The sequence below is a fragment of the Aethina tumida genome, chromosome 3 (genome assembly GCF_024364675.1).
Source record: "Aethina tumida isolate Nest 87 chromosome 3, icAetTumi1.1, whole genome shotgun sequence".
Lineage (NCBI taxonomy): Eukaryota > Metazoa > Arthropoda > Insecta > Coleoptera > Nitidulidae > Aethina > Aethina tumida.
Window position 1 is genome coordinate 19,339,163 of NC_065437.1, and position 16,352 is coordinate 19,355,514.

The window sequence follows — 16,352 nt, forward strand, 5'->3', positions numbered from 1 at the left end:
TCAAGTATTAAAAAATCTCTATTTTATTCTATGAACTAGATATGCAAACTTAACTATCTTAATATTCTTTCACTAATTCATATATAATTTTATTATATTAACTCAAAAATTAAAATATTATTCAAATATATATTTTGTGGAGAAAAATGAAGGGCATCTTCAAATTTACTTGGATTACAACTACTTGACATTATAAATCAATTGTTATTACAATTAATTTATTAAAAATGTTTAGTAATAGTTATTGATTTAACCTTAAAACATAAATAAATAAGCATTATTAGAAGATAGAATTGAATGACATCTTGAACAAAATATAAATTTCTCTAAACATATTATTTAAGTGATTTATTAATAAGTTAGGTGATTATTAAAATTTCATATATCTATATAAATTTATTTTATTATCAAAATAATACTAAATATTTTTGCCCTAGGCAATAGTTTTTGAGCTTATTCTGGGCAACAATAAACCCATTAAAGTCGAACCTACTATTATGCTTCCCAGTAAGAAAAATGGTGGTTTACAACCTGTTTTTAATAAAACTGGGAAAAGAATATTCCCAACGAGTGATCCGGATCTACCAAACATCGAACTAAGTGAAAGTGCTGTTCCCCTAAAATATATCAATAAAATTAATAAGAACACTATTGAAACTATAATTCTTACCTCATTGATGTCGGAAAAATAACAACAAGAATTGTTATCATTACGTCAATGGAAACATTTATCATAGCAAGACCTGATGAAACTAATCCTAATATTGTGGGTGTATCTTGAGATAAAAACACACATGTTATTATGGTTCCTGCTATTGCCCCCAAAATTGCTAAAAAAATAACATCAATTATATTCGTGTATAAATATGCTTTTATAAGTACCTATTAATCTCCTTTTTTCAAAATGATTTACTGTTACAATGGCCACTGAGTAGGAAATCATTGCTACTGCTCCAATTATCATTGATTTAAAGTAAACATCTTGATTGTCATTAGAATTCTAGAAAAAATACATTTTTCAAAGAAATGCAGTTAACGAGTATCAGAAGACTAACCACTATACAATTTACTAGGTCCTCTTGTTCAACTGAGTTCATATCTTTCATAACTTCACAGAATGATGTAGACGATCCATTGTGGGCTAGTTGATATTCATGAATACCCTGTAATATTTGAGGCATCCATAACCTCAAGGTATTAACCCTAAAATTATTATTTGTAAAACTTATATACATCAATTATGTTTCAACATACGATGTAACAAGAGAAAAATTCATTACACATAATATTAAAAGATTCTTCAAGTAAGGCGGTTTGAATATTAACAATATACTATTAGACTGTCCTTCTTGATCTGTTACCTCTTCTTTAATTGTTGGGTTTTCCTGTGTTAATTTTGTAATCTAGAATATTTTGATAAATTAAGTTTACAAAGTTACTTTAAAACTAGGAAATTTACTGGAAATGAGTCTTTAGGGTTTCCAGTATTTAAGCGGTACATATACCGGAAAACTTTTAAAGCTTTTTCGTTATCTCCTTTGGACATGTAATATTTTGGGCTTTCGGGCATAAATAGTAAACCAATAGCTGCACTCAAACTTGCTGAAGCACTTGCGAGTATAAACAAATTCCATGAATGAAAAACTGCAATAAATATGTTTTTAAAATGACAATGTTTTATGTAAAATTTAGTATTTACCAAAGTAGCCGTTGAATAAGGTGAAATGGATATCTTGTGGTAAAATTAAGGAAGCAATAGCAGGTAAACAAATATTGCCTGCTCCATAGGTGAAACCTAAAAACATTTGCATTCTCGATCTGTACTTCGTTGTATGTACTTCAGAAATATATGCTGCCAAAGCATTAGATGGTCCATTGATCCTAGATACGAAATGGTTAATATTATTTATTGATGCTGCATAATTAATAACTCACAAAAATCCAGATATAATTTTTAATGTAAGTATCATTATGAAATTTTGTGTTAAAACACACATAAGTGCTACAATAAAATTTAAAGAATATCCACAAGTTAACACTCGCTTTCTTCCAAATTTATCAGTCAAAATTCCCCAAACAAAACATCCAACAAGCATTCCTATAAATAATATATTTATTAATCATTGCTTTTATTTATGCTTTGTTAATACACACCTGCATATGTGGCTGCATTTAGGAAGCCTTTATGGTTCATAGTTAGATTTAAATCACATTGTGCTACAGGAAACACGTATGACATATTGGATGTTTCAAATTGAATGGCCCAAGCTGATGGGACAATTAGAGAAATCATAAGAAAATTAAATTTTCCGAAACCAGTGGCTTCTACTGCTTCTTCGAAAGTTGACCCATTATTTTCTAAAAAAATCAATTAAATATATCAGCTGGTCAATAAGTTATATTATAACGTATAAAAATTGGGAGAGCAACACCTAAAAATATAAGTAAATAATATCTGTTTAGATCTTACCTTGATTCTTATCGTTTTGTTCTTTCTTTACAGACATTTTTCTGGAGGACACGGTCATTTCTTAAGCTTCGCCACTGGTTCATATTCTATGAAAAATTTAAATTTGTCTGTTTTACAGCATATTTATATGTTATACATAACAATGATCTACTTTAACAATGTGATTATTGTGTACCAAGAATTTAGTTAGTATTTACTTAAATCACTTATTTTACGTGGGTTATAGAAAATTTTTGAGTTAATTTGTACTCTTTTATTCCTTTGCAAACATTTTAATCTTTTATCACTGTTTTGAAAGTATATGATGTTTTTCGAGACATAAGTAGATGCACCTGAAGTGTATATTAGCATGCTCACTATTTGACTTTTTTAATATATCTGAAAATCTAAAATAATTATTCAAGAACACTAGAAGCCACATTTAGACCTTTTTACAGGAATTTTGCAAATTATTATTATTATTTTCTAGAGAAGATTTTGGTGAATCTAATTTGTCATTGATGAGTTGTCAAATTTTGGTTAAACAACATTGTTTTGTTTTCTTTTTACTTTTATAAATATCTTATATCACTGAACATAATATTTTATTTATTTATAATTTCTTAAGCAGAATGAAAGAATTATACCTGTAGTCTCCTATAAAGATTGACTGACAGTTTTATTTATTTAATTATTTAGTAAATATGTTTTTATTCTTTGCAATATAATTTAAAATGAAATGTAAAAACTGTTTGTGTTTAAATAAAAATAAAACAATTTATTAAAATATATTATACAAATTATTTAATAAATAAAAAATACTTATTCCAAAGACTTCATATCTGTATTAGGCAGCAAACATGCCAAAATGGCGCAACCTGTGAAAAGAGCAAACTGTGAAACACATTTTATATATTTTTACTAACAAATACCTATCATCACAAATCCAATAGAAAAAAATGGAGAAGCACATCCCGTTTGAAGAAGTAATGGGAACACTAAATTTCCTAACATAGGACCACATCTACCTGACATCATTGTGAGTGAAATACACATTGTTCTAAAAATATTATAATAAATATAATGATGCGTTTATTGTTAGAACTATTATAGCACTATATTATACCTTAAGGTTGTTGGAAACATGTCCACAACCACAGCTAACACTACATTAACAGAAACACTTCCTAGTGCAATGAATAAGGATGACAACACCAAAGTCGTCGTGGCGTCCTGAGCAAAATATAAAGATATTGCCATAGACCCACTAATGAATCCCAAAACATCTGCAAAAAAGTTATAATTAATTTATTTATTGTTAAAATATTTTTTACTAACTCAATATTTTTTTCTTTCCTAATATATTAATCAAGGATCCTGTAATTATGTATCCCCATATAGATGTGAAGGCAACTATCATGGAATTCATGTAGACCATGTAATTATTTGTGTTCTAAAACATGATGTACTTTAGAATCATGCATTTAAACTCAGTTTTATTTGTATATTTTCACATGAACACTTACAACAACGCATTCTGTTGTAACGCTAGCATGATTCGGTCGAAGAACGTCAATCATTGTACACAAACTATCAGTCGTACCATTGTTCATATACATGTAATCATTTATGGCTTGGAACAGCTGAGGCAACCAAAGACGAAGAGTGTTCAAACTGAAATTCAAACAACAATTAAATATTTTATAAGAACTTTTAATAGCTTAATTCTTTGTCTGTATTTTGAAGTTTGAATGTACCTCATCATAAATAGAAATTGTATGCAGCAAACAAGCATGATTTTTGAAAGATGTGGAGGTTTAAATAACGGGGAGATTTGCGACCATCCCTCAAGTAGTGCCTGTTTTTTTGATCTTTTGGTAACCTGTCCTGTTTTGTTGTTGTCGTTAGATGCGGTTTCATCAATTAGCATTTTTATCTACAACTAATGCATTATTAAACATTTATTACATTACATTAAATCCTTACCGGATAAGTGTCGGGGTGTTTGCCGGTATTTATACTGTAAACTTTTTTAAATATCCTCATGGCTTTCTCGTTTTGGCCCGAGGTCATCAGAAATTTTGGTGTTTCCGGCAAGAATAAGAACGCTATCCCGCTGGTTAATGCGGGAATTGAGCAAATAAGTAAGTAAATATTCCAGGAATGTAATTCTAAAATATAAAATGGCAAAATTTTATAATTCACATTAATTAATATATTAATAATTGTAGTACATACTGAATGATTCTCCGATGGTTATGTTAAAGGTTTGTGGTAAAATTCCCCAAGCTAACAATGGTAAAATCACAGTACCACAGCTGAATATAGTTCCCAGTACCATTTGTACCCTAGCTCTGTGTTTGGCACAATGAAATTCGGATAAATAACACGTAAGGGCGGCAAATGGGCCGTTTATTCTAAAACAAACCAATAAGCTTACTTCATTCACATTTTTTAATAAATCTTACATAAATCCACCAAGAAATTTTGTAATGATTAATCCAGTAAAACTTTGTGACATAGCTGACATAAGTACAAAACATCCATCGAGTAGAAACCCAATAAATAATAATTTTCTTCTTCCTAAAGTATCACAGAGGAATCCCCATATAAAAGCACTTGATATCATTCCTACAATTATTTAACAGAGTTTTAATTAAATATTCAGATAACTTTGAAAATATTTTTAATACCAATATATGTGATTGAATTAAGTAGTCCTTTATTTGATAATGTAAGTTCTAGATCGCATTGTGCAGCAGGAAATACGTAAGACATTGTCGTGGTCTCGAAGATTGACGACCATCCTGATGAAACTGACAGGAAGTAGAGCAAAAAGTTGAATTTTCCAAAACCGGTCTCACTAATTGCTAGTTCAAAGTCTGCTGGTGTATTGTCTAAAAAAATCGTTATATTATAATATTATATATATTATAGTCTCATAAGTAATTCATATAAACGGTATTTAATTAAAAATAAGTTAAAATATATTTGTTTATGTATTATCAGATTTACTTTTACAATGCATTCAAAATTACATTTTTATTTAACTATGATTTTACCTTCAGATGAACCTAATTGTCAAGATGTAAAATAAAATATATATTATGTTTTAAATATTGGGTACCTATTATTATATCGATTACAATAGTACATCAATTTAAAAAAGTGGGTCAACAATATTCAATAGCGGTAAAATCAAAACTATGGTTTTATCTTTATTAATATATATATTATATTTCCGAAAAGTTAAATATGAGTCAAGGCCACATTAATTAAAGGTTATATTTATTAAAATTTGACCCCAAAAATGGTGAAAATTTTGTATTTATTGCAAAAATGACATAAAAACACCTTAATTTTTTACAGTTCATACATAGTTTATAGTAGCAATGTATTCAAATATTAAAAATTATTTTCTTGTTAAATATAAATTATTTTAAACCTGATTGTCATCTAGTTTGGTAATATATTATTAATTATAAGAACATGCTTAATCATTGTTTGTATGTAAATTATAGACTATAAAAATTTCATTAAAATAATCACCCAATTGAATTCAATTCAATTCAAATGATTTGCAAAGAGAAAGAAATAAATAAAAATATATAATTTTAGTACTTACAATCTACTTCTTTATTTTTCTTTTTTGTTTCATTTTTCTTTTTATTATTCAAGTCCACATCCTCTAACGGCAGATCACCACTATTACTATTGTCTTTACTCATTTTTATTAAACGCACCTAGTACCGACATTAAGTTAATTTGGAGGATGAAACTGTAATAACGATTAATAACATAATGTTTGTTACAATTTTATCACCACCACATAGTTTTATCTCAGCTGGCAAGCGTTAACAAACAGTAGCCAAAACACGGTAATTCGAATTATAACGTCATTACTGACTGAGCAAATAAGTAGTGACTTCTTCTCAGTTAATTTTTTTGTTTAACAACAAATCAGTCAATTTAACTGGGTGCTACTGGCGTTCATATTAAAAATGTCATAGGTTAAAAGTCTTGAGTGATTAAATTGGACGGAACCATTACGAACAATTATGAAATGATATTCAGCACACTCGTTTAAACAATATTGCTGTGTGACGTCTGGAGTTCCAATAAATTAAAGTTGTCACATTATCCAAACTCGTGGAAGACCTGATCTGTTGGAAAATTTGTTAGCGCGAATAAGATAAAGACAAAATAAATAAATTTGTTCATTTTATCAATTGTGTTGTAAATCTTATTGAAATATTTAAACCTTGAATTTTAAATGGTAATAAGCCACATCTATAACGACTTGTTATAATTAATTACTAAGACAGATGTGACTGAATTAGGATGTTGGATAAACGGGTTTCAAAGAATATATAGTAATTTATTGGGCCAGAAAAGTCCCATCTTTTTGGTGTGTAATATATGTTCATATTTATATACTGATAGTTTACTAGTTTTGTATCTATCGGTCAAGCATTTATCTCATCCTCATCACTAAATTATATTTTATTTGGCAAAATATACATTGAACTGTAAATAGAATGTTATTTTAAGGCCACCATAATTAAAGTCAATGTCACTGATCTGGATCAACGTCTAATCCGAGTTAATTGAATGTATTTGCCCTATTGATTATTGACATGGAACTAAATTTGGTTTGCAATTAAATATGTATATAAAGATAAATTTTATTCTAATTGAAATTCCACTATGGTTTTAATAAAACTCTTTCGTGTTGTATAACTTATATGTATTAAATATATACAAAATTACATAAATAATCACTGTAAAGCTTTTTTCTGTGTATTTGGGACTACTATAGATAATATGGCACAACCTAAAAAATACAAATAAATTTATGAAAAAGAAAATTGTGCATAACATACATAATAAAACTCCGCCTGCAGAGAAAAATACTGAACCACATCCAAAATAAAGTAGAGTTGGAAAAATTAGGTTACCGGATATTATTCCTGTTCGTCCTATCATCATCAAAATTGATAACGTAATTGACCTAAGGATGTAGAGTTTTAGAATACCTATTCATTAAAGCAGTGGGTGTAATTCACCTGTTAGTGGTTGGAAATAAATCCAGTGTAACTGTTTGCATGAGATTGGAGCCTAACATTCCAAAAGAAATGAAAGTGGAGTACAAACTTAAAGTACTAATACTATCGGCAGAGAAATATAAGGCTACTGAACAACCACCCGCTATTAAATAGCATGCCACTGCAAATAAAATTTTATTACCAGATGCGTTTTACAAAACTTTACTATATTACATAAGATAACTTTCTGCCCTAGTTTATTTATCAAAGCAGCAGCTAGTGCAAAAACTAACATGATAATAGCCGCAATTATAATCGAATTTATGTACACAGACGAGTTGTCGAGATTCTAAAATGAAGACAGAGAACATCAATTAAAACAACAGCAATTTTATTGTTACTTACTACTGAACACGTCTGCGACTTGTTCTTTGGTGTCATTGAATCTATAACTTCACACAAACGAAATGAAGAATTACTTTCTTGTTTGAAATCGTTTATCGACTGGAATATTTGCGGCACCCAAAGTTTTAGTGTATTAACACTGCAAAACATTAAATTAACTCGAACATCATGTGAATGAAATATAGTAAAACTTACACCATCATCAGGAAAAATTGGTTTCCGCAGACCAAAATTAACTTTGACAAATACGGAGGAAAAAATATCGGTTTAATTTGTAGCCATCCCTCTTTTAGAGCTTGCACTTTTGTTCTTTGAGGAGTTATGCTAAGTCCGTTTATGTTGACTTCCTTTTGCTCAATTATTTCATCGACCAATTCTTTTATCTGGGGTAATATATTTTAAATTACTGAGTAAGATAATCTATGGTGTTATCTACCGGATAAGAATCCTCTGATTTGCCTGTGTTTATTCTATAAACAGTTCTAAATATTTTTAAAGCTTCTTCATTTCTACCCATCGCCATTAAGAATTTTGGACTTTCAGGCATGAATGCGAAGATTAATCCGCTTATTAAAGGAGGTAATGAGCATATGAGTAAAAAAATATTCCATGAATTGATGTCTAAAAATGTAGCATTGTAATGCAATTGTTGAATCCAAAAAATATGCATTTACCCAACCGATTAAACAGAGGGAAATGCATTGTTTTTGGTAGTATTGCCCAGGCTAGTAGCGGCAGTACAATATTCGCTGCACTAATTATCATTCCTCTGCCAATTTGTATTCTAGATCGATATTTGGCACCGTGAAATTCTGTCAAATAACAGGTCAGTGCGCTAAATGGTCCGTTTATTCTGAAATTCACATTATTTTTACATGTTGATGTTGTTATTTCAATTTGCTCACATAAATCCACCAAGGAACTTGCATATCATAAGCATTACAAAGTTTTGCGACAACGAACTTATGATGACAAATATCCCATTTAAAATAAATCCAAAACATAAAAGCTTTTTCCTTCCAAGTGTATCGCATAAATATCCCCAAAACAGACCACTTACTATCATACCTAAAACATACACAGCAAAATAGTAAATAAATATTTGTAATTACTATATTTAGCAAGTACTGATAACAACAATAAACGTTCGAGTTTTGTTGGGGTGGGTGATGCACTTACCATAATCATCACCAAGCCATTTTTAAACATTGAATACGGTAAATGTCCTAAAATAATGCAAGTACTCTATTTATGTTACAATATTACATTTAAAACTGTCCTACCTCCAAAAGTTATTGCGTTTAACATCCCTTTATTTTGGAGGGAGAGATTCAGGTCACATTCCGCTACGGGCAACACATATGACATGGTCGAGGATTCGAACACCGGAGACATGGCAGACGGAATCGCAACCAGCAGCAAGAACACATTGAATTTTCCAAAACTGCATGCTTCTACTGCTTCTTCGAAATGTGCAAAACCTAAAGATTAATAGATTAATTAACACCTATTAGATCCTTATTCTGTAACTCATAACAACGTCAATAAGTAAGAAAATTCGTTTTTCTTATGTAAGTACACAAGTATCCGGAACTAGCCGCGATCACAACTGACACGTGCGTAACACTGGCATAACTGTAAACAGTGCTTGCAGAAATCGTGTAAGCCGGCAGTTCCCGAACTAAAGCTTCGGAAGTTTCTATTGGGAACTGTAGGATATGTCAGAGATAATATTGATTCAAAAAACGCTCTTTAATCTATACAGGATGATTGACCTTACTTATTCATAAGAAGTTTGGGGGGTCGGAAAAAATTATTGATTTTTATAGCAATTATAATTTGACCTGAACTAACATCAATTTTGTTATATTCAATAGAACATCCCATATTTTTGTTTTTTAAATTCTATATGTAATTGCAAATAAATTAAGTTTTTTCCCAAAATTTTGAAAGATTGATAGTAGCCACCAATTTTGATACCGGAATATTTGGCAAGCACGTTAACCAAAGGCCATCATTTTAGTATTAATATTAAATTGAATATTATAAAACTTTTTGATGGGTATAAGCATTCCCTATAAGTAATTTGACTATTCTACTACAGAAATTTTATTAAAAATGTAAAAATAATCCTCATTGTGACATTGAAATTTTACTAAAATCATTTTTTATTTTATTATTTTATATCTTATATTTATAAATTTTTAAATATAATTTAAATATAATATAATATTATATTATAAAATAAATATAATTAATAACCAGTACGCATAGAAGAATGGGCGTTATTTTCACATAAACTGGAATGGAATTTTGTTCCTAATAATTCATTCCAATTTTTTATACGAATTAATTTTCAATTTTGGTTAATATTAATTTTTAATCCACAATTTACTTATTAAACATAATAAATGATAAAACAGATAATCAAATTTAACAACTTTCTTTCTCACATAATGGTACATTTAAAATACTGATAAAATGTTACATTGAATGTACAGGAATATTAGAATAACCCCTTCAAAATCACCCAACTAGTATAGAAATAAATCATAATAATAATAATATAAATAATAACATTTTTATTTCTATGATCTTAGTTACACTTGACACGAATAAATGAGAGAGCAGTTTTCGTTATCATATACTGCAATCAGCTGACGATAACGTATGTTATAACAAATAGGGTAATTTAAAAAAGATGTTAGATATTTAAGAAGAACTATGTATACCTTGTCTTCTTTCTGGAACTACATTATCTTCACTGTTTGAATTTTTAATCTCACCACTAAATTGACCAGAATTTGTTGGTAATGACATTGTGATTATGTGTGTAAAACTAGTACGCCAAAATGTGTAAATTTTATGATTTATAAATCAAGTTTTACGTCATACTAAAATTTCCATTAACAACATATGAATGAAGTCAGTAATGCTTCAATAAATCTGGGTAAATATTAACACGCTTAGCAAAATTTCGTTAAATTGTGTAATAAGTTTTAACTGACAGTAAAATGACACTGAAAAATTTATTCAAAATTTGTTTTAATCAAAATAATTTAATGATTTGTGTTTATTCTGTAAAAATGTTCATACTTCATGTAAAACGTAGACTAATTCTTATTAGATTTAGTTCTATTATTAAAAATATTTCATTTTAAAGACTTAAGAATTAAAATTTGGCTACTGACGTCCATCAGTATGTAAATAAGATATTCGTTCTAAAAGATATATTTAACTTTTGAGTTACGTCAGTTGTTTAGAAATGTTTTATAATTAATTCTGATGTAAAGGAGGTTTGACAAGGAATTATTATTAAAAATATTCAGGGTTTAAATTGAACTTACGATGCATAAAATACTTTTAAATGAAGTCGCAAGAATCTTATTAAAATGTTTTCCTATTTATTTCATATATACAATCTTAATTTAACATAAAAGTAAAAATAAATAATTTGTAAAGGTTACATTTAGTACTAATTAAGGACTTTTTATTAACTTAAAAATATAACTTAATTTAAACGTTGCAAAAAAATGCATTTTATAATTCATCAGTGTAGTTTGTCTTCTATCTCTCCTAGAACTTAAGTATTTTCAATACAAAGTCAAATAATTTTCTGTTCTTGGAATTGTAATGCACAGTAATCCGCTACCTACAAAATATTGAATGGTTTATAATTATTTTTATCATATGTATTTGCGTAGATAAAATAATTATTTATACATACCTATGAGCATAAATCCGAACAAATAGATAGGAATAACACAGTTTAAATCAATCAAAAGACCAAATATAACATTTCCAAAAATTGCACCAATCCTTCCAGAAGTTGCAGTTATTGACAGTGCTATTGCCCTTAAAACAAAATCGTGTGAATATAACAAATTAGTAAATAAAATAATTTTACCTGATATTTGTTGGGAATATATCCACAACAACACAAAATAATACGGCTTCAAGAATACTTGTAAGGGCTTCAAATACACATGATACGATTAATGTATGGTTGGTAGATTGAACCCAAATTAATGATACAGTTGCACATCCAGACAAAATTAAACTTGAAACTGCAGAAAGTATTTAAATAAAAACTAATTACAAAAGATTTTATTTAATTTACCTAAAACTATTTTCTTTCCTAGTTTTTCCATTAAATATCCCAGGGATATTGATGTAGGCATGCAGCTTAGGGCTATTATAAATGTTTCCACGAAAACTTTGTCCCCTATAATTGGATCACATTCTTGATAATAATAAATAGACGTATTTTTGGAGGAACTTTCAGATACAGTGCAAACTGTTGATGTCTTATTAGGATATTTTGATTCAAACTCGCTGAATCTTTCAAATATCTCTGGAAACCACATTATTAATGTATAATAACTGAAAATTAACCGAAGCAATAAACATCAATTACGAAGTTTTTCTCAAAATCTACCTTGCCATAAGTCCGAAATCAGCAAAGCTTACTATGCCTAAATATCTCACGTAGGTGTGACCAAATAAACTCTTTATTGTTTTGCCAAATTCAGACATTTTATTAAAAATATGTGTCCTCAACGAGCACGTAACTTCTTGAACATTATTATTATTTTCGTACTCCCCTTCTAAAGCCAATACCTAGAATAACCACATCAATTGGAATTCTTCACTGTGACAAAAGAAAAAGTTACCGGATACTGCGCAAAAGATTGCCCAGTATTAATTCTGAAGATACGTTGAAACACATGCCTGGCTTCCTCATATTTTCCTTTCGAAATTAAATATTTAGGTGTTTCCGGTAGGAAAAACAACATGCACAAGCTCAACAAACTGGGCAAACTACAGACGGAAACAAAAATTCTCCATGGGCTGAAGTTTCCATATGATTTGAACGAATCCAAGACTGATTTTCTCAACAAGGACCATGCCACACCTACAAATGCATGGCAAAGGAATTAACTTTGTTAAAGATTAAACGTTGATACAGTTACACTGCACATAAGTGGGTCCGAGCAGACTGACGTGGAGGTTCCTCTGACTTGGGCCAGATTGTCAACCTACTCAGCATAAAACAGAGTAAATTTTTTAAACTAATCTAAACAGCGCTAAATATAAATCTGTTATGAAATTAAATATGCGGCAAACAACACTGTACTAAAAGAAATTAATTTAATAAAATATTTGAAAAGTCGATATACATTTAGGCTGAAAATGTCTTAATATATTGAAAATTGTGTGCACACCTGGAAGAAGGATGACTCCTATGTTCCAAAAAATTTCCAATTTTCCCAGTGCCTTGTCGGTATCCTTCTTCGACAAAAATTCACCCAGATATGAAAATATTATACTTGTAGCCCCAATAATACTGAAATAAATTTATGTAAGTAGATCAACATTGATCCTATAAAAAATCAATAAATAAATTAAACTAGAAGTTATAAGTAACACAAAAGGTTGTGAAAAATTCAACGAATAAAAACTTACGTACCCAAAACCGTTGAAAAATCTACATATTAGAAATAAATTATAGTTTTGGGCTATGGATGAACCTAATCCTGCCAGAAAGTCTATTAGCAACGATAATGTTATTGCAAGTTTGCGTCCACGTGAATCAGCTATGGATCCCCAGATACCACATCCAAAGATCATTCCTAAAATAATGTATTGTATAAAACACATTCTTGATTGTCGATTTTTTCATATTTAATTATTATTGTTATGTCTAAATTATAAGCGTTGTACAAAACAGTGATAATGAATTAGCTTATAAAAACGAAACTATTGTTATTGTAGATTCACATACACATAATTGGACTTACCAATTAATGGCATCGCTGATAATTTTCCTTTATCAGCTGAAGACAAGTTGAAATCGCATTCAGCTGAGGGCAAAACAAATGATAACGTAGTGGTACTTATGGCACAAGTTGCGTAGATCATTCCACAAACTAGTATAAGGACGCGTTGAAATTTTCCATACTCTATAATCAACGGATTAAGTTTAGAAAAGAAAACTTTCTCAACCTTGTACAATTTTAATGCATTTATGTTTAAACTATGCGATAGCTGTATTAAGATATTGGCTGATATTATTAGAAAACCTTAGGAGATATGTTTGTAATATTTTTTTTTTTATGGTTTACCCATCTATCAATTAACCTAAAGGCATTTTTATACAGGATGATTAACCTAACTTATTTAATAGAAATTTTGAAAAAATGGGAAAATATAATAATACAAATGCATAAAATTAGGAGTAAATAGAGAACATTTTGTATAAAATTTAGGAGTACTAATAATGACTTCTTATAAGATTCCAATTGTTTAATGTTTATGCTAAAAATAAACTTTCTAGTATCAATATTAGTGGCTTTATTGACGTTTCACTTAGACCATCAATTTATCAAAATTTTGTGGAAAAAATAAATATCTTAGATACTACTGAATTGAGATATAGAATATGATATACTCATTTTATTTGTAATTACATGTAGAATTTAAAAATCCAAAATATACCTTCCATCAGATAAAATTGATGTGACTTCCAGCGAGACTGGAAATGGTTTTGTTTTAAATAAATTACAAAAATACTTAAGTTATAATTGCTATAAAAATTTGATACCAAAACCTTTTGACCTTCTCCATAAACTTCTAATGAATAAGTGTTGTTGACAATTTGTGATTGTTTGTTAATTTGAGACGTTAAAACACCATCACTGCTCAAAATTTTAGAAATAAACAATTTTACATAAATTTGTCAAACCATACCTTCCAACAATTAAAAATGTCTAGATAAAAAGTTCCTCAACTAATTCTGTTATTAATTGTTAAAATGATTTATGCGTAGCTGATAATTTGTTCGATATGCATTTACAAAATCTAGTTATAACTGAACATTGAATATTAAAAAAATGTTTGTTTAGCAAGCTACAAGTTGTTGGATTCATCTAAATCAAACAAGCTCGTTCCAGATTCATTAGACATATAATGAAGATTGAATTGGAAAAATACTCACTTGCATAATGTATGGCAGTTTCGAAATCAGCGGACTGTGCTTTTTCCACATAATCTGCAACACTTGAAATCTGTATTACACAATCACTCATGTTGTTATTTTTTAATGTTAAAAATAGTCTAGTAAATAAAAATAGACAGATATATATTAAGTGGTGTTCGAATTTTTAACACCGCAATATGTTAGAATCGGGAGACTTCAACGATTGATAAACTCAGTACCGATATTAATATCTTCCTGGATCGAAGGGATTGATACGCCGCTATAAACCAATTCACTTGGAGGCATGTTTACAGACTAAAGTAAACGAAGCAGTTTAGGAATATTATTATTACTTATCGTATTGTTGACTCATTATGAGAACAAATAAAGGAATAAACTGTCGCATTTAGGAAACATTCAATATCACCCGCACTCTTTGTGATTCATTGCATAAAAATTTATCAATGTTTGTATTTTTGTCTAAATTTTAAACCTTGTATGTTTCCATTTGTTTTTGTAACCCATTTACATGTCATGGAATCATAAATAACATTTTTCAATTTACCAAATGTTTGTTTAATTTGCGGCGATAATTTTAGGTTGCGTGTAAAACTGCATGTATCAAATCGTAATGAGATGTCTTGAGCATGCAAAATTGGTGTGTTTTCAATGGTGGACAGATCCCCAAAATATGAAAAGCAGGTTGAACACTTGACTCTAACAAGACAAGAAATTAAAAGAGTGAGGTAGGGAAATTCTGATGGTTCTAAACATACATGGAAAAGAATATATCCCACAATGGTTTTATAAAAGAAAATTGAAGGGGAAGGGTTACTAAATATTCGTACTAAATATTTAGAAAAAAATATGGGGAGTGTCGAACAAAAATAACATCAAATCAGTCTTTACATCAAGAAGCTGTCTCAAAACCAAAGGAATTAGTATACACGTAATTGGATAGTAAATATTATAAAAGGATTGAAGTCCGATGATTCTAAACATAAAAAAATATATATAATTTATTAAGGAGAGGATAAAGCTTTTAGTAAAGAAAATTGATGTAAAATAATCACTGAATTATCACTTACCCATTGAGAAAATGGTCGAAAATAATCAGAGGATAACATAAGAACTGAATATTAAAGTAAATGTTACTGCATAACTACACAAACGAACAAAATAAATAACAGATTATTTCTTGACATGTTGATTTTGCAATAGCGAAATTCGTCAAATACGTTGCGAATTCTGAATAATAAATATTCCAACTATTTATGTTTATATGTTGTTGTTTATTCAAATGTTTCTATATAATTATTTGTGAATAGTTAAACCTCTTAATTTAAATAGTGATAAGTAAGCGCATGTTTTTAATAATTACATTAATTGCAATTTTTAATTCAAATGAATACTTGGAAGTCACTGACAACATTAAAATGAGAGGTATGTACATTTATAAATTCAGTAACCTTTT

At 28.9% G+C, this 16,352-nt stretch overlaps 3 protein-coding genes across 6 annotated transcripts; all 3 read right to left on the reverse strand.

Moving 5' to 3' along the window:
- Window positions 1-385: 385 nt before the first annotated feature.
- On the reverse strand, window positions 386-2,970 carry LOC109597051 (synaptic vesicle glycoprotein 2B). 2 transcript variants are annotated; one of them, XM_020012680.2, is made up of 11 exons: window positions 2,898-2,968; window positions 2,471-2,848; window positions 2,155-2,358; window positions 1,936-2,098; window positions 1,700-1,881; window positions 1,460-1,644; window positions 1,255-1,403; window positions 1,056-1,203; window positions 883-1,000; window positions 671-830; window positions 386-617 (listed from the first exon to the last, which is right to left on the reverse strand). In XM_020012680.2, the coding sequence occupies exons 2-11, from the start codon at window positions 2,526-2,528 to the stop codon at window positions 434-436; spliced, it is 1,551 nt and encodes a 516-aa protein (XP_019868239.1). In that variant the 5' UTR covers window positions 2,529-2,848; window positions 2,898-2,968; the 3' UTR covers window positions 386-433. The 2 variants fall into 2 exon arrangements, with proteins under 2 accessions (XP_019868239.1, XP_049820697.1); XM_049964740.1 differs by having other exon boundaries at window positions 2,471-2,970.
- A 230-nt stretch (window positions 2,971-3,200) lies between these two features.
- LOC109597047 (synaptic vesicle glycoprotein 2B) lies at window positions 3,201-10,752 on the reverse strand. The gene is made up of 21 exons (XM_049964194.1): window positions 10,632-10,752; window positions 9,183-9,380; window positions 8,805-8,967; window positions 8,574-8,752; window positions 8,336-8,520; window positions 8,095-8,282; window positions 7,900-8,038; window positions 7,729-7,843; window positions 7,516-7,675; window positions 7,173-7,460; window positions 6,193-6,227; window positions 5,143-5,346; window positions 4,918-5,080; window positions 4,688-4,866; window positions 4,436-4,620; window positions 4,207-4,385; window positions 3,976-4,123; window positions 3,788-3,902; window positions 3,576-3,735; window positions 3,382-3,509; window positions 3,201-3,327 (listed from the first exon to the last, which is right to left on the reverse strand). Exons 1-21 carry the CDS (start codon window positions 10,717-10,719, stop codon window positions 3,272-3,274), a joined length of 3,255 nt encoding a protein of 1,084 aa, XP_049820151.1. The 5' UTR covers window positions 10,720-10,752; the 3' UTR covers window positions 3,201-3,271.
- A 529-nt stretch (window positions 10,753-11,281) lies between these two features.
- Window positions 11,282-16,020, reverse strand: LOC109597025 (synaptic vesicle glycoprotein 2B-like). 3 transcript variants are annotated; one of them, XM_049965032.1, is made up of 11 exons: window positions 15,967-16,020; window positions 14,897-14,966; window positions 13,701-13,862; window positions 13,370-13,532; window positions 13,125-13,246; window positions 12,573-12,814; window positions 12,338-12,519; window positions 12,020-12,282; window positions 11,807-11,966; window positions 11,627-11,754; window positions 11,282-11,551 (listed from the first exon to the last, which is right to left on the reverse strand). In XM_049965032.1, the coding sequence occupies exons 1-11, from the start codon at window positions 16,003-16,005 to the stop codon at window positions 11,493-11,495; spliced, it is 1,590 nt and encodes a 529-aa protein (XP_049820989.1). In that variant the 5' UTR covers window positions 16,006-16,020; the 3' UTR covers window positions 11,282-11,492. The 3 variants fall into 3 exon arrangements, with proteins under 3 accessions (XP_049820989.1, XP_019868218.1, XP_049820990.1); XM_020012659.2 differs by lacking the exon at window positions 15,967-16,020 and adding an exon at window positions 15,118-15,223 and having other exon boundaries at window positions 14,897-14,950; XM_049965033.1 differs by lacking the exon at window positions 15,967-16,020 and adding an exon at window positions 15,118-15,178 and having other exon boundaries at window positions 14,897-14,958.
- Between the last annotated feature and the right edge of the window lie 332 nt (window positions 16,021-16,352).